Source organism: Aythya ferina (assembly GCF_964211825.1).
Source record: "Aythya ferina genome assembly, chromosome: 17".
NCBI classification, from domain to species: Eukaryota; Metazoa; Chordata; class Aves; order Anseriformes; family Anatidae; genus Aythya; species Aythya ferina.
The window spans coordinates 1,451,969-1,475,670 of record NC_140316.1 but is presented as its reverse complement, the minus strand read 5'-3'; the positions used below and the strand labels follow the sequence as shown (position 1 = coordinate 1,475,670).

At 39.7% G+C, this 23,702-nt stretch overlaps 1 protein-coding gene and 1 long non-coding RNA gene across 3 annotated transcripts in view; both read right to left on the bottom strand.

The window, feature by feature from the left end:
• The window catches only part of LOC311420600, a 45,648-nt gene extending 34,465 nt beyond the window's left edge, over positions 1-11,183 (bottom strand). The window contains exon 1 of the long non-coding RNA XR_014684414.1: positions 11,076-11,183. This is a non-coding gene — a long non-coding RNA (uncharacterized lncRNA). The remainder of the gene's footprint in view (positions 1-11,075) is intronic.
• TMEM132C (transmembrane protein 132C) overlaps positions 1-20,375 on the bottom strand; it is a 225,516-nt gene extending 205,141 nt beyond the window's left edge. The window contains exon 1 of one of the 2 annotated variants that reach the window (XM_084491633.1): positions 19,905-20,375. In XM_084491633.1, the coding sequence (XP_084347759.1) occupies positions 19,905-20,001 (97 nt within the window). In that variant the 5' untranslated portion in view covers positions 20,002-20,375. The remainder of the gene's footprint in view (positions 1-19,904) is intronic. The other variant, XM_084491632.1, reaches the window with a different exon arrangement.
• Positions 20,376-23,702: the final 3,327 nt, after the last annotated feature.

Genomic DNA, 23,702 nt, shown 5'->3' with positions numbered 1-23,702 from the left:
GTTAAGAGAAGTACCATGTTAGTCCATCATAAACACAAAGGTACCACATCAAAGGGAGGAAATCTGTACCACAGTCAGTTCTTTGCTAGTTGCCCTGCTGAATAGCTTATTCCATCAAGCTATGGCTTTGCAGCAGCCATTCCCACAGGCCTAGGGATTGAGAAGAAAGCAGGTCCTACAACTCTTTTCTTCAAGAACACCATCCATAAAGTAAAATAAGCCTTGGCTATTAGCCTTTGTTATACCTTTCAGTTAGAAAGTAAGCTCAAAGTGTCTTCCCTTTACCCAGTCTCACTCACTGGGCCTGTTTAGTGCATGTGGGTAATTAAAAGTTTTTTTTGTTGTTGCTTTTAAAAAACGCAATCCAACTGTGCTCCCAGAGCTACAAGGATATTAAAAAAGAATGGATACTCCAAAAGGAACTGCAAAAGCAAAATATTCACTCACATATATCAGCATTCCTAAAACTCAGGAAACACTCTACAGAGGCTTTTTCCTCCCCCCATTGATTTATATATTAAAAAAATAAAGTCCAGTCTCAAATGAACAAAGATAAGACCATGAACACTCTCATTTTCCTCTAAGTATTCAATTTGCTAATACATTTTAGCTAAAATTCCTGCTTAGTCACGCCTGACACAATCTAGTCTTTTAGGCAAACATTCCCTCCATTCTGTGTACTGTGGCTGCCAGCCAGTTTGCAGTTGATGCACCCAGCAGTTCTGCTCGTGTCCAAGCACAGCAAGATCTCGTAAACCTGCTTTCATGCATCATTTTTATCCTTGCATATGCTCTCCATTTATGAACAGAGCATATGCATATTTCTGTATAGACAAGTCCAAATAGGTGCGCATTAATTTTGAAGATATCAACCAGAAAGAAGTTAGGTACTCTAACTATGGCTATGATCAGGAAATATAGCTATGTCCTGAAACAAAAGAATCTTTCCGCAAACAAAGTGACATTCTTCATGCTGGAATTAAAGCTTTGTTGCTGACTGATTTAAATAAATGTCTGAACGTATATAAGAATAATTTCCCAAAACAGATCCAAACCTCCTGCTTATATGTTAGCATCAGAAACTGATGTTGAAAATACTGTTCAGAAGCATATCCTTAAATAACTTCTTTAAAATCTAGTTCTGCTTAAGATCAGACAAGGTTTTGCTGAAGAAAAGATGCACGATGTGCTTTCCTGCTAATCACCATTCTCATTCCCTTATCCTGCATAATTTAGCTAACTACTCGGTCTTGATATTAGCACATTCCTGCTGTTAATACTTTCAGAAAAAAAAAGAAAAAAATAAAAGGAGGAAATAAAACATTTTCCTGTTACCTGCAGTAGTGCTCTTTTGATGCCACATGGCAAAGCAGCCTCCACAACTCCTGCCACATCCATGGCAGCTGGGCCTTGGGAAGCACAGCAGGAAGGTCAAGGAACCCAAGTCACAAGCTTAACCACTGATGCTGAAGTGAAACTCTCTTCTGCTCTTGGCAGCTAGCAGGTAACTCCACTGGAGTCCAGAAAAGCTGGGAAAGCTTCTCAGCTCTTCAGGCCACCAGTAACCACTTCTCCTGGTACAATACAGCTATATGCCCTGCCCCTCTCAATACTCTGAAAACCATTAGGTTTTCAGTTCTCTTCCTAGCTCTCTGATGCCTGAAGCTGTATGGATATCAGGTTTCCTTAGGTTGAAAGACCACTCAATACCTCCAAATGTTTAGATCTTTCTTCTCTTCTAGAAGCAGCAATTCCTTTTTTCAATCATTCCTGCTCAAGGTTTTTCCAGAAGTGCAACAGAATACCTCCTGCTCTGGAAACTTGTTTCCCCCAAATGTGATTAATTTTTGAGTTATTATTTTAAATATAGTTGGTCTGTTGCCTCCACTCTAATTACATTTCTCTTGTCAATTAATTAAAAGCATGCTAAATGAAATACCAGTTTTTATTTAAATTTTAGGGGGAAAAAATATCATGGGATACAATTAGCTGTTACCAGACGTGATCTCAGCAGGTTTTCAATTATTCTATGTATAATAGGTCCCTAATTCAATACAAAGCTGTAATTAAGAATGTAATTAACTTGTGGCATTCTACTGATGTCATACACCACAAGAACACATAATGAGCTACAGTTTTTACTGCAGGATCCTTAATGTATTGGTCTATTTCATTGAGAATGAATTAGGTACATAAAAATAGTTTATTATGGGAACTTGGCCAACATAATGGCCACATTTAAAAAACAAGCAAAATATAAAACAAGAAGCAATAAATTTTGTCCTGCCAAAGGCAATCTGGCCAGAACTCAAACCTGCATCTGGTACCCATGGCATGGAATTGATGGACTCGCCTTCATATGTAACAGAGCTCAATGCCTGTGTCTACACAGCTCTCGAGGACAGGTCTAGGGATTGGCAAGAAGCACAGCATAATTGCAGATGTGTCTACTTATAATCTGGATATGGACAGGCTGTCTGAGCAGGAATAGCAGCAAATTAAGCTGCCTGATGTTGTTTTGGTGATATACTGAGCTGTTCTATTTACAGAGCAGAGAGTCCCATGTGTTTTGCAGATCTTCCAAGCAGAGCTTCTGGGTTTGCTGTCTGTATTAAAGCTCTGGATTTCAGTCTGGGTTTCATGACATACCATGATGTATCCACTCTGTGCTATCACTCGCTGAACTAACGAGAAACCCTCAAGGTCAATGCTGCTTATTAAAGGAAAACTTATGCTTCTGGAACACAGACTGCATTGCTGCACTGTCTAAATCAAAGATCGCTGTTCTCAGATACAATTATTTGAACACCACCACATTTCCTTACTTTTTTTTTTTTTTTTTAATTTTTTTTTTAAATGACATTTAAGGGGAGCAAGGGGGAAGTGAGAAAATAAGGTAAGTCTGAGGAAACTAAAACGGGTTCCAGAAACCAGTAATAAGCCATCAGAACTACAAACAACAGGTCTATGATAGTGTGGTGAAAACAAAACAGCCTACAAGGTTTTTTTTCTTTCAAGGAAGTCCTCTTGCAAAAAGTATGTTAGGATAAAATCTGACTTATCAGCTAAGGAACCTCCTGCACTGCAGTTGTTATTAATGTGCAAGTAGGCAGATGAAAATACCATCATGTAAGGAACTGACAAGAACTCTATGAAGTATCCAGAAACTCTGTAACCACTGAATAGACTTCCTAAAGATAACTCTGATTTTCTGTCAAAATACTTGATTCTTTCCTTTTTCACACACACAAAAAGGAAATAATTAATGGAGTGTCTTTGTACCCTTTTGCTGCCTTCTGAAGGTTATTACCACCTTGACATTCAAAGAACAAAGTTTTCCTTACAGTCAGCTTACCATGTAACTTCTTCCTACAGAAACAATCAGAAAAAGACATTCAAGAAGATCTGCAAACAGGTTGTCTCTACTCCACTCTCACCTTAAAAACATATATATATATATAAATGCATCAAATTAAGAACTAGGAGAGGTTCTTATGGTATTGACTTTCTTACCTAACACAGGTCAGTACCATTTCTTCACCTTGAAGGCACTCAGCTTTTTCTGCAATGCATTGAATCCTCTTTCCCTGAGAGTGGCAAATAAGGATTCTATAGATCTGAAATCTGTTGGGAAAAAAATGGAATGCAATAAAGCTTGAAATGATTGAAGCCTACACAGATTAATTCCACTACATTTAGGTGTTTAAATGAGGTGCTCTTTCAGCTCTCCCTATAATCAATGAAAAGGCTTTATCTCACCTGAAACCTACTGAAAGGCATCCTATGGATGTGCTCCTAAATCAAAGATACTTCTGAAACTACTCAGACCACATGCAGAAAGCCAGAAAGTGACCACATTTAACTTTCCTAGTTTATAAGGAAGCATAGCTTTGATTTTCTTTCTCCTGCAGTCTGTTCAAGGACTAATGAAGAGAAGCCAAAAGGCCACAGGTCCTTCTTCCCATTACCTCTGTGGCTGCTAAGTTTCCAAAACATGCACTGTTTGAAGCAGGTTGTATTGAGGGTCCACCACCATCCCCTGAAGATGCACCAAGTATCCTAACGTTCTTCCACTGAACTTTTCTCTTGTTTTCTTTTGTTTCCACATTTCTTTCTCTGTGATGAACTGTCAGCTAGTGAAATGTAAACAAATATTGACCTATCCTACACCAAGACATTACTCACTTGAATGTTATTAATACAAAAACGTTCATCTACTCACTTGAAGGAAAAATATTGCCAAGTAGTTATCACATATAGATATGTTGAAAAGTTACCTGAGAAACCTCTACTAGTTTTCTGAAATATTCCAATAAACCTCATCCAAACACTTTCTTTATACTCTTTGCACACTAATGTTACCAGTATTTAATCAAAATAGAACTGCTCAAATTGATAGCTTTACTTAATGGCAAAGGTTCTTTGAATAACATGTCTTTCTGATGAAAGTGGCACTGAAACAGTCCAAGTTCAAATCCATTCCCATGTACCAGGGTCTTTCTTTAAGATTGTTACTCTTTTTCCGCAGCTCAAGATGTTGGCACTTCATGAATCAATCTCAAAGGATATTAAAAGCAGCAGGAATAGCCTACAATGAGCCAGAAGGTTTCTTCACAAAAAGAATGTTATGTTTGCCAAGTAAAGCACTGAAAGAAAAGTAATAAGGAAATCCAGACTTAAACTTAATTCATCCCCACATACATATGCATTAAGATACTGCCTCTAATGACATATTCCTTCTTCCAAATAATTTCTTCATATGGCTGAAAGAATAGACAGCTCACCATTTCTTTACCATTATGTATAACCTATGCACTAGTTCAAGACTATTTGAAGTGTTGCACAGAACTATTACTATTCCAACAAGCTTTTCATACTACTACACAGAGCATATCAGAAATATTAATAAAATTACTTGCACAGCACTTTCCTACAACAAAATTTTCTATAATTTTTAAGAGTGTGAACTGCAGTACTGCTAAATTAGTAACTAAACTCAGAAGTATCTGCTAATACAGACTCCTTATTTAGAAAATTATGGCCTGATTTCCTGAAAAATACAGTATTAGCATAATTTCAGAGTAAATCTCTTACTTACTTTAAGGACAGCTCTTTAAAAAAAAAAAAAAAGTATGAAAGGATAATGTACAAATCTGTTTTCTTTGCAGCATCTCACTAACACTGTGGCAGGAACAAGAACATAATACAACTCCCCAGAGCCCTACTAAACTCCTTTAACTGCCTTTATCTTCCTACAATCTTTGCGCCTTCCATGAGCTACAAGCTAACCTGCAAACTTGTCCAGTTACAGTAAATAAAGACAAAGAAGGGATTCAGAAAATGGAGTCCTAAATGCCAAGGGAAGTTTGTGAAGGTTAACATAACATGCTCTGAATCATATAACCCCTACCTATCCCCCTTCTGTAGCTTGCATTTGGCTCACGAGTCACTCATGTGGTCTTCCTGAGGGGCTACTGAAAGTGTTCCAGGATATTGTCACCGAGTACAAAAAAAACAGTGACAGCCACAGAGGCTATTTATACTCAGAAATACCAAAGTTCCTCTTTGTCTAGATTAAGAAGTTAAACCCATGCTGAACCTGCTATATCTACACACCTTCTGCTTCTGTAACAAATGAAGCAGAAGTTCACAGACAGTAACCTCCATCAAAATAAAATCTGGGATTTTTTTCCCAGGAAGTTATCCATCTATGTATGAAATGAGACAGCAGACCTGCAGATAACCACTTATTCCTTAACTCTTGTCACACCCCAAGATTGCTTCCTCCCGCTTTTCTGCACGAAGTATAAAAGAGGATGGAGGCATTCTGAGAGCACACAAGAGCCTCCCTGGATCCACAGCTTTTGCTCTGAAAGGTGGGACTATGATGGCATATGACAGTCAAAGGGAATCATCCCCACGAAAACACATGCCACCCTTATCTGAGATGCAGCGTGCTCCACAAAGACAACATTCTCAGAACACAGAATGGAGAAGCCAGCAGCTGAATTAAGTACAGACTAGACACAATTTTCAGACCTAGAACTCTGGCAACTTTGAATAGATTATTCATAGAATTAACTAAAAAGTTATATGGCTTCAAAAGCATTTTTATCTTTTTTTTTTTTTTTTTTTTTTTTAAGTGCAAGGACATGCTTGTAGGAATTATCTGCAGTCATGAATCTTAGTAAAAATGAGTGCTAGCATTCATACATCATCATCACTTCAGTAAGAGATTACAGAAAACACCATTTATCTTTGCCTCTAACAGTGAAAATCACAGGATTTCACCCAAGTAGAGCTGCTCAAGGAAGTGATTCTAATTGGCTAGAACTCAATTTCTAGCTGGCTTTGTTCTTGGAAACAACTGAACCACTTCACAGAAACTTTCTCAAATCAGTCAGAAAATATGCAGCATGGAAAACTTCAGCTAAAACAGTTACAGCTTGAGAAAGCCCCATTTTAAGAAGGTATTATAGCGAAGATTGCTAACCAATTAATCTAGATGTCATTTTCTGATATTCAGATATTTGCCACTCAGATAACATTGTGACTAAACTTGATTTTTAAACTATCAAATCAGGCCAAAAAATAAACTAAAAAATACTATTTCCTTTTTTTTTTTGTTTGTTTGTTTGTTTGTTTTTTTTTTTTTTACTATAGTACCAATCCATTAAGAAATATCACATATGCAACGAATTAGACCACAGACCTTTCATCTCAAACTGCTTTGAAATGTTGCTTACTAAACCCACTAGAGTTAGGGAAGAAATCTTTCTTCATTGGAAAAACTAAGTCTTCACATTCTGAGTAGGCCATGTGTTTTGAATTTTCTGTTTCTTCAAAATGATTTCCTTAAAGCTTAAACTATTTGATTTCATTTTTAGTTCTAAGTTATGACTGGGGAGGAAGCACGCAGAAAGGCAGAAATGCATGTTCCCCCTACATGCATATAGTGCTATTTACATTGTAGCATGTTAGAATATAATTTAAATTTCAATGTAAACCCAAAGATGTCTTCAAAAATGATTAGAAATTAACAGAGGCTGGCAACCCACAACCTACTTTCAAGAGGGTGGAAGGTTGGATGGCATATGTCAGAGTGACAGCTTTAAATATCCAAACCCTTAAGAACAGAACAAGTTACAGAATGTGAGCTTTCTAGCTATGCCCTCTAACATTTAATGCGAAGAAATATTAACAGTTGCTTTGGTTGTGCTTTGTTTCTACCAGCCCCCCTTTCATATCACTCAGCTATTCTAGGTAGAAAGGAACACAAACATCCAGGAGTACCGAGAGCAAGTTGAAGCCAGAAAGCACTACATGAACAATTAGTTGATAAAGCCATAGATAAAGTGAACAGCTGCTGTGCTGACAGACCTTCCACCAAAATGTCAGAGCTTCTCTCTGTGCCTCCTGAAACCCTGTGTAGGGCTACAGCAAGACACAGGATAGAATAACTGAAAGCTCTGGGTACATTTTATTATGTTAGTTTTCACCCTAAAGAAAAAAGAAAGCAAGCATAAGTACATATAACTTGACTGTTACAAGTAAAGGAGTTTATCTGGATTAAATGTATTCTGAATTGTTTGAACACAGACTCCAATGAGTTGTTTTAAACATTCTCCCATGAAGGACACTGAAACAGTGTTTTTCAAACAGTATCTACCACTTATAAACAGACTAATTAACAGAGAAATATTTCCAAAATCAGTTCAACTCTGATAGGGTCTAGCAGTGCCAAATGAGATCTGGCATCTTGAACTAGTTCCCCTCTTCCAGCAAATGAATATATATAAATGCTGTAAAAGAATACAGAACTGTTCTTTGCCCATGAATAGCACTAAAAATGTCCTCTCCATCCAATCTGTTTCACTTCATAGGGAGAGAAATCACACGGGGAAGAAAGGTATACTGCAGATACTGTACCTAGCAGCCATGAATTAGATGCATACAGAGCAACATACATGTGGGCTGAGATCTCGATGAATGGTAAGCCTCCTACTGAAATATGCAGAGCCAGGGTTTCACATGCAATGTATAGGACATAAACAAGTGCCCATGGAGTAGAATTTGCTTCATTACAAGTGAGCTAGAGCTTGAGATAACAGTTTATGCCAGTGTCTGTAGGTATTCACATACAACTTCTAACACTAAAATCAAATTTTTAGTTTCAGAAAAGTCCATTCACAAAATAATGAATTACAAAAAGTCGAGAGAAACTAGTAAGCACTGGTGATCCAAGGCTTCAATTTGATGTACTCTTCTCAAATGTTAAGAGGCTATGCACAAGAGCCACACAATACAAAAAAGCTCAGAACATTCCTAACATTTAGATGTATCAAACTAACAGTGGTCCAAATACAAACATGAGACATCCTCTTCAGGGTCCAGGTCAGAATCCAAAACTGTAGAGGCACTCAGAACTGTAGATTCAACTCAAACTTCACAAATCTCTGCTACTAACAAAAGTGGATCTTTTTCCTCTTCGTGATTAAAACAAAACCAAATCAATATAAGTATTCTTCAAATAAACTGTTTGCATTTTATGACTCTCCTGAACAACTTTGCCTCAAGGCATGATTTTTACTTCAAGCCAATTCTGGCGTTACAGCACTACATGATCATGTTTAAATGTCATCTGATGATTCCTATTAAAGTGTCACAGTTTTGTCACTACAGCTAATTTAATTCCAAATGAACTTTCAAAATGAAAACTAAAGTTCAATGGAAGCCTGAAGCTTTGAGGAATTGTGATGCTTTGAGCCTGAAATACCGTAATATCCAAATTTAAACTGTTAAGTAGCCAAGGCATGGATCTATGATTCTTTGAATAACTATGTATAATGTAATAAGGATCTTCCAGATGGACACTGCAGTACACATCTTTCCAGATTAGCATTTGCCTTTCCAGACCATCACTCTCCTTTCATCCAGACTATGTGATACTCCAAATGAAAAGAAGCAACTCACAATATACTAAACCCTACTGTTACACACAACTGGAAAAATTTGTTCCATTATTTTGCTGATGTCCCAAAGCACAATACATTAAATTCCAGACTCCATCTGGAAATATGACTGAGGAGCACATCCAGTGAATTGGTGAATACCATCATATGATATTAGTGTCATATCATGGTAGGTATTTCTGGATAAAATTGAAACAGATAGCAATGTGAATTATTACTAATCAAATGCAAAACTTGTAAAAAAAAATTTGCAATTTTACCTCAAAGAAAATATTTTTTCTATCCACATTATAACAGAAAGGTGCTCAAATGCTTTAGTCATTCCTGTTTTACAGATGAGCAAATGAAATCAGAAGTTACCTAAGCACTCACATTTACACACACAACTGGAGAGAGAACTAAGAAACACAGGAACCCTGCTTACAATTTCTTCCCTTTTCTCTCTAAGACAGAATGACATGAGGACATGTTAAACAAATATGTAGAAAGACAGCACCTTAGTTCGGTATTCTTCAAATAGATTTTTTTGACATTATTATTGGGATGATTAGGAACAAGAGAGGCATAAAGTCATTTAAAGTAGTATTGGTTCAATAATATTTCTCACAAAACACAGCCTTTTTGAACACATAAAAGAGGAAAGCTATTAGAGTTACTCTGCTAAATAAAACACTTTTAAAACTGTTAGCTTTGTAATGAGAGTGGGATTCAAATATATACAATAAAGATACACCAGGTCAGACAAGAGACCCTTGAAGAACAATCACCAACTCATGTAGTGTCACATCATTTTTTTTTACAAGAGGCACAAGCTTTACACTTCTGTTAGGCATGTGCAGCTCCCTTTGAATATTCACTGCTAGACCACCTCATGTACAAATTCACTAAGCAAGCATTTCATAGCACAGAAAGCGTGGAGTCCTTTCTAGTCAAGTTACCCATACTCTGTATAACTCAAATCCAAATCACAAATTACAGCTGTACACAAAGAAAATCACCTTCTGTCTGATCAGTCCATTATTGGACATGAGGAGCACTGAAACAAGATCAAGTATCAGTACCCACCAGAAGAGCAAAGCAGATTTGAAAAAATTCCTAAATTAAACTCATCCTTCAAAAGGCAGAAGTGCAAATATCGACAACCTAAATTTACCAATATATTTGACAAAAGTGTAATACAAATTGTTCTACAAAATTTTACGTAAGTTTCATGCAGAAGCTCTCCTCATTTTTCATACTCATACTATTCACATGCAGGTGTCCACCCTCCCTAAGGGGCAGCCAAATTCAATCTGTTCTCATCAGTGAAAATTAAGAGGCACTGAGATGTCAATATTATATTACCTTCTCCACAGCAGTTATTTATTGTATTTGCTACTCTTATTTCATGCCAGCAGAGTAATAAGTCATTTGATTCTACAGACTACAAATATTCTGGATCTTTCTACTGAGGTGTGAAATTTAAATAAATAAATAAATAATAAATCAGTTCTTGAAAAAAATTAAGTCAGGTTTAAAAGATTAAAGATGGCAAAGGCATAATTGTGTTCTCTGCCATAATCATTTTCTCCCACCGAGAAAATCCTGAAGATGAGTGCACGTACCAAGCATGCTTTAACAGCCCAATAAACACTAGCCTTCAGTCAGGTTTCATTGTCCCAGCACAGGTCCCACTGCATTGTACAGTGATTTTACAAGTAATTCAGTTGCAGACCACAAGAATTAAAGTCATGAATTAAAACAGAAAACAGCTGGGCCCAACTCCATACCCACTGATGGCAACAGGAAGTTTCTGCCTGATTACAACAGGCCTTGGGACCGGGCAACATGGCAGCAGGCCTGCTCCCTATTTGTCTAATGGTTTCCTCTTCATATACACCACATCACTTCACAGTCCTTTACTACAGGATCTCATTCCACATCCCAGGATCTGACAAAAACATGCTAGCAGCTGTGCACTTTTATACCCATTCTGCTCAAACCTGAGTCCTTCTTTCCACCAGGAAGTGACCTAACCCTGCCCGTGTTCCCTGTCTGTCTCCCCAATGCATTTCTGCTCATTCTGTCATTCCCATCCCAGTCCTGAGACATTTCCTTACAGACCTTCATCTTGTTCTGAATATTCCTGCCTTTTTGCAGGCCCCCATCCTAACCTCCTCCTCCGCACCACCTTCCACAATCAGACCCTTCCCTCCACTTCCAGTCTTCTTCCTCCTCACCCAAACACCTGACTCTCTCCCATCTGTCCCCAAACTGATTCTTGATCTTGTTAGTTTTCAGACCATACTTTCCTGTGTCATTCTCCTTTTAGCTCACCTTGCTTCCCACCTTAAACTCTTGCTTTTGTCTTTCCTTTATTACTATGAAGCAATTTCATCTTCCAGTAAGTCCACCCTGCAGCTAGGAAGGGGGACAAAGCGTTGGGAACGCAAGGATGGACAGCGACCCTAACCATATGTTATGCTTTGCCCAGGTCAGACTTATGCAGTGCAGATTTGTAACTGCAGGGAAAGTAGAGCTCATCCCTATCATGTTATAGGCCTAGTGCAAGGCAATTTTCATAGCATTTAACTGTAAAGATGCAACAAGTTTTTCCTTGTCATGAGCAAATTCATTCTCTCTAATGTTTCTGACTTGACATCCCATCAAACCAACCTCAGACTTCTTTCAGTGATCTCACAAGACCTCTTTCCTGGGGAGTTTCATAGGGGTACGAGCACTTTTTGTAGAAAAGGTCAGCAACTATTTTTAAACAAAGGAAAATCCACACTACCCCTCCCCTCCCTCTACATGTTTTTTTTTTTTTTTTTTTGTTTTGTTTTTTTTTAATATCTTTGGTTTACGAGATCTGTTTTGTAAACCATTGAACTCTTGGCTCAGGTTTTGGAAAGAAAATTTACTCAGACTGAAGCAGATGCTTGGCATGGAATATTTCAGCTGAAACAGTTAATGACTGGAAAACTTAAATTAAAACCCAACTCTTTTAATGGCAGTTCTAATAACAAGCAGTGCTACTAGTCCCAATAGTAAAAATAGACCAAAAAAACTGTTGATGGGAGGTTTTGTTTTTTATTTTGTCTTTAATTCAACAAAACAATTTAGTCATCAAAAACGCATTCTAGCTGCGTGTAGAAATGGCACTACATTAATGTAAACATCACTTATTTATATAGGATCAACATGAGAAAAAACACCCAGTACAAAAAATAAAAATAAAAATTAAAGCTGTGTGGTTCACCAAGTGTTCATTCTCTAACCTCTCAGCGTTTAATATCCTGCATTGGGTATATAATGTAAGTAATTCATATAATCTCTTCTCTTACTGTGTTGTCACATGAAGAAATTAAAGCCATATTGCTGTAAGTGTTAGGCTGCAGTACCGTAATTACTTAAGCCATTTCTCCCCAACTTCACAGATCACAGAATCACAGAATTTCTAGGTTGGGAGAGACCTCAAGATCATCGAGTCCAACCTCTGACCTAACGCTAGCAGTCCCCACTAAACCATATCCCTAAGCTCTACATCTAAACGTCTTTTAAAGACTTCCAGGGATGGTGACTCAACCACTTCCCTGGGCAGCCTGTTCCAATGCCTCACAAGCCTTTCAGTAAAGAAGTTCTTCCTAACATCTAACCTAAAACTCCCCTGGCGCAACTTAAGCCCATTCCTCCTCGTCCTGTCACCAGGCACATGGGAGAATAGACCAACCCCCCCTCACTACAGCCTCCTTTAATGTACTTATAAAGAGCGATAAGGTCGCCCCTGAGCCTCCTCTTCTCCAGGCTGAACAAGCCCAGCTCCCTCAGCTGCTCCTCGTAGGACTTGTTCTCCAGGCCCCTCACCAGCTTCGTCGCCCTTCTCTGGACCCGCTCAAGCACCTCGATGTCCTTCTTGTAGCGAGGGGCCCAAAACTGAACATAGTACTCGAGGTGCAGCCTCACCAGAGCTGAGTACAGGGGGACAATCACCTCCCTAGCCCTGCTGGTCACACTGTTCCTGATACAAGCCAGGATGCTGTTGGCCTTCTTGGCCACCTGAGCACACTGCTGGCTCATATTCAGCCGACTATCCACCATCACTCCCAGGTCCTTCTCTGCCTGGCAGCTCTCCAACCATTCCTCTCCTAGCCTGTAGCTCTGCTTGGGGTTATTGCGCCCCAGGTGCAGGACCCGGCACTTGGCCTTGTTGAACTTCATGCAGTTGACCTCAGCCCATTGGTCCAGCCTATCCAGATCCTCCTGCAGAGCTTTCCTACCCTCAAGCAGATCGACACACGCACCTAACTTGGTATCATCTGCGAACTTACTGAGGGTGCACTCGATGCCCTCGTCCAGATCATCGATGAAGACATTAAAGAGGACCGGCCCCAGCACCGAGCCCTGGGGAACGCCACTAGTGACTGGCCTCCAACTGGACTTGGCTCCATTCACCACGACTTGGACCTATCATTTTTTTTTCCCCTCCTGCTTTTGCTTACATAAGCAGTCAGTTGATCCCGTGTTGATACAAACTTATCCTTTATGAAAAAAATATTGTATGTGCTTTATCGTCCTGAAGCAGCTTAGAGAGGAATGCATGCCAGTGGTGGCACAAAACCAGGGTTGTTCAGTTTGGGCAAGGGCAGAAGTCTGGCAACACCAATTTACATTGGCTCAAGCTGGTGAGGAACTGTACCCTCAAGCAATACAACTGGCTGGAAAAAGGAATTTCACAAGGATGGAAACTGTAACATTTTGAAGTTTGTTTTCATTCTCAATGGGAAGAAAAAAGCTAAGTTGTTATGTAAAGGTGAAATGCTTTTCAGAAGACATTTGAATGAGAAATCCTTTCATAGTAGTCATATTGAGCTGATTCATTTCTGCAATATGAAAACAATATTATAGAAAAATACTATATAGAGCACATTGTTAGTATCTATGCTATTGTCAATTCATGTTTGAATACATTTACTAGAAGTAAAGAAATTGTGCTTGCATCTAAATTTTGCTTTGATAATTTTTAAAGAAAACTTTCACAAAGTTAAAAAAAAACTTTTTACCCCTTTCTCCCCATTTTGTTTTGTAATTGTATCAGTTTTTAAAATATTTTTGAAGAAAGAACAGTTCACCTGATTTTTTTTTTTAATTAACCAAAGAAATATAGCAATTACCTAAGCAATACAACATTAGATGTATCATTGTAGATACATTTCAACATCTGTGATTCTATGTTGCAGTTAAAGAGCAGAATCTAGTGGACCAACCCCTCTGTTGCATCAATATCAGAGGATATCAGCTTACCTTTTATTTACTTAAGACTTCCTCTTCATGCACAGAGAAGCTGACTTTTTGCATGTGCTGAGGAGACCATTAAGGATTTGTTCTAGTCAAAAGCATAAACTTTTTTTAAAGTGTCTTTCCAAAAAGAGGAAGTTCTCCCCCCGATTTTATTCTTGTTTAAGTTCAAAGTTTTCACACAAATGCCAAATCCCTCATCATTATATTGTTACTTAGTTTGCCTCAAGTTATTGAAAAGGCCAATTCACTTAATTCTGTCTTCCCTTGCAGCAAGATTGCATTTCCCATTCTTAAGCTATATAACAAAAAGCACTGAACACCCAAATTCTGTTAGCAACAGAAATTAACAAATAGAATAGTACTCTGCTAACTTTATGATAGAAGTATGACACCATTACAGAATAGTGTCCTTCTACAAAATTGCATCTTTAATAAAGTTTGTAGAAGATGGTTGAAAATGCTGCATGAGAGGAAACATCAAAAAAGGTGCTTGACCTTAGACATGACACTTGTAGCACCAGTGGATGGTAAAATCAGATTAAATTCTTATTGCAGTACATAATAAAAGCAGCATTCAATTAAAGAGACTCATCTAGCCATTTGCATCTGTCAAGCTGCTGAAGCTGCAGTTGTAAAAGAACACTTTTAATAATGACAGTGGAACTATGATTAGTATGATCTGTGCTATTCAAGCAAAAGATGTGCCAAAAGAGGTTGTCTCTGCACACAAAGTTACTGACCCAAGATGTCAGTGATGCAATAGTAAGACATTAGCACATTTCTGAAGTGTGGTGGCAAAGAACCACTTAGTCCAAATGTACTTCCCTAAAGAAAAATTCAGCTAATTGACCAATGGTGCAAAGATGCCTGTAATTTTACTGATGGGGATGACACTGTTTATGGAATTCAAGCTCAATAGATTAATATGCTTTAGAACAGCAAAGAAAATGGAAGAGTAAACTTGCTGGGTCATTTCACTATATAGAACTGAAAACGGTGATCTGAGGCTGTGTATTGACCCCAAAAATGTGAACAAATAAAGAGAGAGTATTTCTATTTACTAACTAAAACAGACACAGGCATTACTGGAGTAAATTTATTTCCTGAGCTAGATGCATCCACAGGCTTTTATTAGATACCTCTAAGTGAGGAGACTGCAGAAGCTATGAACTTTCAATGCACCATTTGTCCGTCCCTGTTTCAAAGGGGTCACATCTGTCACTAGAGCCTGAGCCAGCCCACAGGACACAAAACAGTATAACTGCTGAACACTGTGAAACTGTTTTGCTGGGGTACTGAGTCTGCAAGGAAGGCTGAATAAAATATAAAAGACTCAGGCCTGCAAGAGCAAGTCAGGACAAGAGTTTGACCTAGACAACGGCAGGTTTTCTGGCCAGTAAGTTATTGCATATCACTATGAAGGACAGAGCATCCAAATTTCAAACACCCAGATTTTGCATCTTATAGCGTCACAGATTATTTTCTGTATTTGTATCATCGCAGCATTTAGATATTAAAAAAATAAAAAAGTACCAGCCAAACCAGGATCAAAAACTATCAAACCAAGAAAAAGTTGAGCACAGTGAACAAGAGCCCAGGAAAGTAAGAAGGAAATGACTGATCAACACTCGGACAGCAAGGCAGCAGTATTCCTGACAGCAGAGGCAGCATCTGATTCCTGCTAAACAGCTTTCCTTTCACTAAATCCCCTCTCCTCTTTGGCATCAAACCCACCCTGTATGCACTAAACATCTCCTTCAAACTGATGGGTGTTATTTTTATCATTCACCCATAATGTGTTTGCTTTCTGTCTTACATCCTCAGTTTAGCTTTTTGGTATCCATATTAGATGATTTTCCATAGCTGTCTTTACACGCTTCCCTGGAGTTCTCTCAACTTGTTACCATTTTACTTTACCTCTTTTATTTCACAGGGCTTTTTTGTCTCTGTCACAGCAGCTAGGACACATCTAAGTGCTGCCTGTCAGACACGAACTACTGCCAAAACTCTCAGTGTGCCAGCACAAACTGGCACACAACATATGATCAAATCGAAGAGTTTACCAAAAACTTGGAAATTAAAGCAGTGCAACAAATCCAGCACCTCTTCTGTGATGTGGTCACACTCTGAAGATTTCAAACTTTTACTTGTCTCCAGACTAACTGCCTTGAAGAGACATGACCCTAATCACAGCTAGGGACAACAGCTCTGAGATATTTACTGCAGAGGGGCATTACCTTGAAAACCCTGCCTAGGAAAGTTTGTGTGCCAACACTTCTAACAAGTTTACCATTATTTATAGAGCTTCTAGCTATTCATTACAAGACAACTTTTCAGTGGTGCTGAACCACTGCGTCATCAGTAGAGTTCAAAAATGCAGAACTAAATCCCAACTCTTAAAATCCATATCCTTTAATCTCAGTGAACATAGCTTACCATTGCTTACTAATATTTAGCAACTTAAGAAAACTTAATGCTGTGCTGTTCATTATTTGATTTCATACATAGGAAAGTTCCAAATCTGGCACAAATACTTAGCTCCACAATTCAGGAGCCAGCCACATATTATGCATTAGAGAAGTGATTACTGGTATGACATTTATATCACGTGGTCATACAGTTAGACACATGCTTGAACAGACATTTATAATACAATTGTTGCATATTTCACTAAGTACAGTGTCTAATAAACCTTAAGATCTGCTATTAAATATGAAAAGTCAGAATATTAATAGCACTGTCTACATTTTGATGTTATATCTTAGATTAGTCACTTAAACACTGTGCAGTTATAATTTAACATAATTCAAGTCGCCTGCTGTGTTCTTAGCTACTGCTAACATGATGAAATTGAGAAAGAAAATCTAGGAAGCATTCCATAACACTGAGGTATGCCATGCTATTGATCTTCCAAAATAACATATAAAAAAGCCACCTAACTGCTTGAACAATTTAAAATTGGAAGAAAATAAAGTTCACAATAAAGAGCTTCAATCAGTTCCCACATCACTGTAACTGAAACAAGATCTCATTACATGATTTTGATATAAGCAATAGCAGAGCCAAATCAGGTGCTACACCAACCTCTGGACGCACAACTGTGCCTGCATTTTTGTACAAAGGCTATTTAAGCATCTAAAATTCCTGTTACTCTATGCAGATGTACCTTCTGCTCATGTTCTCTCTTGCATGCACCTACTTCTCACGCAAGTGAACTAATCCTCTAGCTCTACATCCCCAAACTCATTTTCAGGACTTAGAATTCTGTATTTCTGGTTTCTATTATTCTGTTTTAGTTCACAGATAATACGGCACAGAATTCCCAGTCATCTATGCATTATACAATGAAAAAGAGCTGTACACTTGCCTTCATACTTATGCTCCAATTCAAACAAAAATTTAAAATATCTAACTTCAAGCACATCCATACCTCCTATTGCCTATAAAGAGGCTTAAGCACACGCATTAGCACTTTGCTGAAAAGAAGACATTTCCTGAAAGGAATATATATGCGTACTTGGTATTTACTTGCATAAATATGATTTCACACACTCTCCACCTAGAGAAAAAGCATCCAATAATTGGTATGTAAAGCATGCGCGTGTACCTAAATGCAAGAACACTTTTGTACGCTGACTTTTTATACATCCTGGTCTGACTAGAGGCATGGCTTAAATTAAATGCCAAGCTTCTTTCTTGAGATTGAATGAATTAACATTATTAGCCTGATAATAACCACAGAACAATGGCACACCGAGGCCTAAGGCAACGTTTCAGGAAAGTTTTCTCAGAAATTCAGGCCTGATAGGAGATGCTAATGAGTTCAGAGAAGTAAATGTATCTCTTTAAATAGCAAATGACAATTTGCCTATATTAGTAAATTTCTCAGCACATTTACAGATGTTTTCACTTGTAAGCTAAAAATTGACTTTCATTTAGTTGGACTTTGGCTCTCAAGAACAATCACTATCCTAACACACCAACCAAAGGAGTGCAAATACACAAGGGGAGTGCAAATGAAATACTTGATAAGACCGCACAAGGAAACCATACAAACACCTTATTAAGTAAGTTTAATTAACTGTCTCTTTTCTAAACTGTACTGCACCTTGCAATGCTGTGAGGCAAATTCTTTGCTCAGAAGCTCTGCTTTTCTTCCCTGAAGGAAAGTACTATTTTCTCTTTTATTCCCAAAGAACACAGCCCAGCAACTCCTAGCAGCTGCTACCAGCAGCAGCTGGCTGTGGCACCACTGCTGACTTCTTTACAGCACGGCTGCGTCAACGTTGACCCAGGTTCCAGCAGAGAGAAACAGCTTAACGAGGCTGGGTTGTTTATAACCTCTCACTGTAGCACTGTCTCCCACCCTTAAGAAACAGCACCTACATATTTCTCTCGTAAAAATACTTTCAGACAGAAAGTGTCCATATATGAGTGCCTAACTCTATTAAGTCTAATGCAAATGATTATTGGAGAAGATGCATTTGTGACTGTAAAAGCTGCACAGCAGAAGAGAAATATTGCCCTAGAAAAAAAATGCCAAACCCTTCTTACAAGTCTTAATCTCCTGCAGACTCTGCAGGTGAGCATGTGGCTAATAGGACTCTCACCTCCAGACTGAAGCAACCCAAACAAAACCCCATATTTCAGATTCTTCACATCAGCACTTTCACAGCACATTGACTCACTTGGATGTACATTAGTTTTAATGTACTATATTAAAATGACTGGCATTAAGAGGCCATGCAGTTAGCACCACTAACAATGGAAATAAGAGAAATATACATATATATTTCTTATTGCCCAGGGATGACCACAACAGCTGGAATCACAAAGACCTTGACAAGTTTCCATCACCCCAAAATGCAAGGGGTAGGTGCTGTGTTCAAATGTTCACAACTAATATGGTCTGAGCACGATCACCAGATATGGAGACATGGCAGTCACCTATAATTCCACATAGAAACCATGAGTCGCTTCAGAGCAGACTTGCCTTTGTCCAGGTGACTCTGGCCCCAGAAGCCCAGTGACCAGAGGCAGCAGCAGACCACCCAAATGACCTCCTGCGACCACAGCCCTCGGCTGGCCCCGTAACCCAGGTAACAGCCACCTTGCCCAGACTACGTAATAGGGCTTCTACCCGTTATCTAGAGCTATCCCTGTACAACTCCTGCTTCATTTAAAAGATGCTATTCTACGGTCTTAATTAACACTGCCACTGCTCCCCTGGTGCCTCGGAGCTTTCTCCGCTACCCGTCCCGTCCGACGCTGGCCCCGGCCCACCTCCCACGCAGAAGGGCCCTTTGCTCCGGCGGGATCTCCGAGATGTGTGCACACACCACCACCGCCGAGGCGGGGAGGAAGGAAACTTTCTCCGTTTCCCATTTCAGCCAGATGCAAGCTCACAAGGTTCTCTCCTATCCACATAAACACGGGGATGAGAGAGAGGGGGGCGAAACTGTAAGACAGAGGAGAAAGAGAGAGCATTTTAAAAGGGAAAATAAAGACGGGGAGAGGAGATAAAGGAAATAAAGAGGAAAAAGGAGGAATTCAGCCCACACGCAGCCGCGGCGGAAAGCGAACGGCCAGCTTGAAGGGCTTCACCCAGCTCAGCCCTAGCGCGATCGCGACCACCCCGCGCCACCCCCCGCTTACCTCCGCGGAGCAGGGCCGCCAGGAGCAGGCTGCGGGCCGCCCGCAGCGGGCTCAGAGCCGCCCGGCGGGGCACTGCGCCGCGGTCAGTCCCCGCCATGCCGCCGAGACCGGGACACGTCCCAGGAGCGGCTCCGGGAGGCTCGGCCACCGCCGCCCCGCTAGCTCGCCATCGCCGCAGGCACACACCGAGACCCCGCTCAGCACCGCGAGGGGCTCCGGCCCATGCCGGCCCCTCGAAGCCCTGCCCCAGAGCCGGGGGGTGCAGCGACTGCCGGAACCCCTGGCCCCGCCGAGGAAAACTTTCCGAACGGAGGGGCTGAGTGGCCCCCCGGCTGCTCGCCGCAAAACACGGGCGCCTTTCGCTACGGCTCCGCTTCCCGTGCCTTTATCTGGGGGCCGGCGGCAGACGCGCACACACACAGACGCACTTTTCCCTGAGAGGAGGGGAGCCCAGCCCTGGCGGGGAGCGGAGGCGGTGACCTGCGGGCTGAGGGAGGACCAGCTCCAATCAGGGAACCCACGCGTGCATCGAGCAGCCCGCCCCCGGGGACGGGGGTGCCACCACCCCTGTCACCACAACCACGGGACCTCCCCCGGGAGCGGGGCGTGAGGGACTGGAGAGCCGCGGGCTTGGGGGGGGAGCGCCGGCACCGGGAGGCTGAGGGGGCAGAGCGGGAACCGATGACGGTCCTGTCACGAAGAGCGCCCATGGGAAAGCGCTGCTGAAGAGAGACCGCTGCTCGCAGCGCCTGGGATGCGAGGGGAGAGGAGGTTTGCCAAGCCGACACGGCAGGAGAGGGGAGTCTCAGCTCACTGGCGTGCCAAGGGCAAACTGGAGGGGCAGGGCACCCGAATGAAGGCACCCCCGGACCGGCTGGCCCTGGGGAGTAGAGGAAGCCCCCTCAGAAATAATGGGACACCTCTGACCCCAAGTCTTCAGTCCTCCCTTCTCGAGTCCAGGTATAGTGACAGATATATTGAAAAGAACATTGTCAAAACAGGAAAGTTTACTACACACATATGCATCGCTCCAGAAAGAGTGAGAGAAATGTATGACAGATTTTGATCACGCTGGTTTGTGTGCTGTGCCATTACAGCCCACCACTAGTCCCTCAGAACTGCTCAACCCACCTGGATTTCACCCATCTCCAACCCAGCCTCTCGCACTTCCATTTCCTTCTGCATAATTTCATCTTCTAAATGTAATTCTCATGCCTCAGCTTTATTCCCATCTTTTAACTTGATCCAGATAATCCAGCAGGTATCATTTCTGATATTTTACTCATAATAGAAAATACTGAGTGCAGAAATCCCCAAAGCGGGGAACAACATACCCTCTACAAAATGGTGACCTCTTGCAACCCGCTGCTTTTGTCTGAGAAATTAGGCCCTCATTCTTCAGGTAAAGAGTCACAGACAGTCCACTATGACTGGTTAATAAGCTAAAATTAGTGAAGTTCTCCCCATCTGTTGTCAGGCAGTGAAACAGGTGTCAAAGTTTATCATTAGATATTTTCCTTAATAAAGTGAATAAAATATGTCTATGCTAATTCTATAAAGCCTATTGTTTACACAAGGCATTGTTCCCAGTTTGATAAGCCAAGTCAAGAAAAACTGCTTTAAAATAGGGTTTTCTGATGAGGAAGTGATGATGAAGGAGCATGCTTGAGACTGTTATGGTTTACATGATTTTATTGTCATAAAAACAGCTGATTCAAATAGAAAAAAAAATATCACGCTAATAGCAGCTAGTTCAAATACAGAAAAAAAAAAAAAAGTGTATCATATGGATGCAATCCTAAGATAATTTTTTCACAGGAATGTAAAGAAATATTTCTCAATGAAAAAATAATTCAAACATGTAACAGCTATAGTATTTTCTGCTTGATTGTAAATTCTGTAGACACTACAAATACTTGTTAGAGGTTTTAAATGTAAGAATCCCACAATCAACGATAAAACAAAACAGCTGACCAACATTTATTCCTGTCTATGCTTAAATTTGTAGATAATGTGTATACACAATTCATCTGATTTATAACAGAAAGCAGATACATTCAAGACAAAAGCCTTTCCAAGGCAACTTTTACCAAGGGACCAAAAAACAATGGAATCATCATTCATAAAGTACCAACATTTGTTTTCTTTAAATTGCAAAGAAAATTTCAACATAATGTAAATTGGAGGGAATTTCAGATTATTTGGAAATATTGACGTGTAGAGTTATGTGCTATTTATCCTATCCAAACTGGAGTGTATATAACATTATTTGCATAAAATGATCTGAAGAAAATTTTGGAAATTCCATATAGAACCCATTGGCAGCAGCTTTCATGGATAAGAAGAAGTATAGAAATGTCTAAATATAATAGATTTTGCTACAGCTGTCATTATTCCTTTGAAATTTGATTTCTTGTAATTGTAGATTCAATATTTTGTAGCCAGAATTGTCAACAGAAGCTATGCCTAAGATCATTAGTTTAGGCTAGTATGTTCCCTTCAGTAAACATAAGGAAATATAGAACATTCTCAGGAACAAATAGAATGTGACTTGGCCAAAGCTGACTTATTTCTTAGGGTCAGGCAGCCTCCTAAATTTTTCAAAAGTTTCCTTCAAGCTGAAAATGCTACCTACATCAAGGTCTCTCACCAAACCCTCTTTTGATTTTGTCAACCACAATGTTGAAGTCACATGCCAATTCACTGATGCAAGATGAAAAATGAAAGCAGAAAAAAGAATGCACCAAATCAAAGCACGTAATGCCACATGCAGATAGCAACTGATAGGGGAACTCTATGCCCGTGTGCAGAAATTGAGATATTTTGTACAATTTGTATTTTGAAGGTGCACCTGCTGTATATGCAGAAGTTCTGTATGGTGAATGTATCTCACCGACATATCTCAGGCGAACATATGATCATACACTTTGAGGAGTAGCATAATGGGTAGGTAACTGAACATTAAAATAGGTACTTACAGCTATCCAATTTGCTATTTTGTTAGACAATAAAAAAGCTATAAATTTGTCTCATACCAGGCACAGAGATGTGTAACATTCATCATAAAAAGGAAAATAGTTGAAGCACAAAATTTTTCACATTTTTTTCTTCATGAGAAAACGTGTTCATTTTAAGACAAAAAAAGGCCATCTTTTGAGCTATGTAGACTTCCAGTAACAACATAAATTCACAAACCCACCAGCCAGCCCTAAGACTGCACTGCAAGCATAAGTTTGTCAGCAGAAATAATCTTATAGAACTTCAGAAAGCAGATGTTGGGGTTGTGAAGTTGCCAGCAGTTTAACACTCATGATTTAAGTGAGTATAATAGACATTACAGCCTGTAATCTTGGTCTTAATCAGTCTCTAATGAAAACTAATTTTTGACAAATAGCAATTTAGCCAAAAAACATAGGTTGTCCTTGATATATGTGAGTGGTTATGGATGTAATCATTTAGCACTAACTGCATCTACTACTTGAAGGCCTCTTAAGCTTGTTTGCTGTTTTAGCTAGCTATATATCGTTATCCTTGGCACTATATTATATGTATGGCTTTGTCTATCCATGTGAATTTAAGCAAGGCATCTACTTTGCTCTGTAATGTCTTTATGTGTATAACAGGATAATGATCTAAAAAGTTTTATAAAGTACATGGGCATATAGCTACATCCATATTCTTGAATTCTTTAAAAATTAATAACACTAGGTAAATAAATGTTTTTCTAATTTATTGTGTACCTCTCTTCTCACATATTGTTTGTAATTATTCAAAATTATACTTTTCTTAACTCATTTA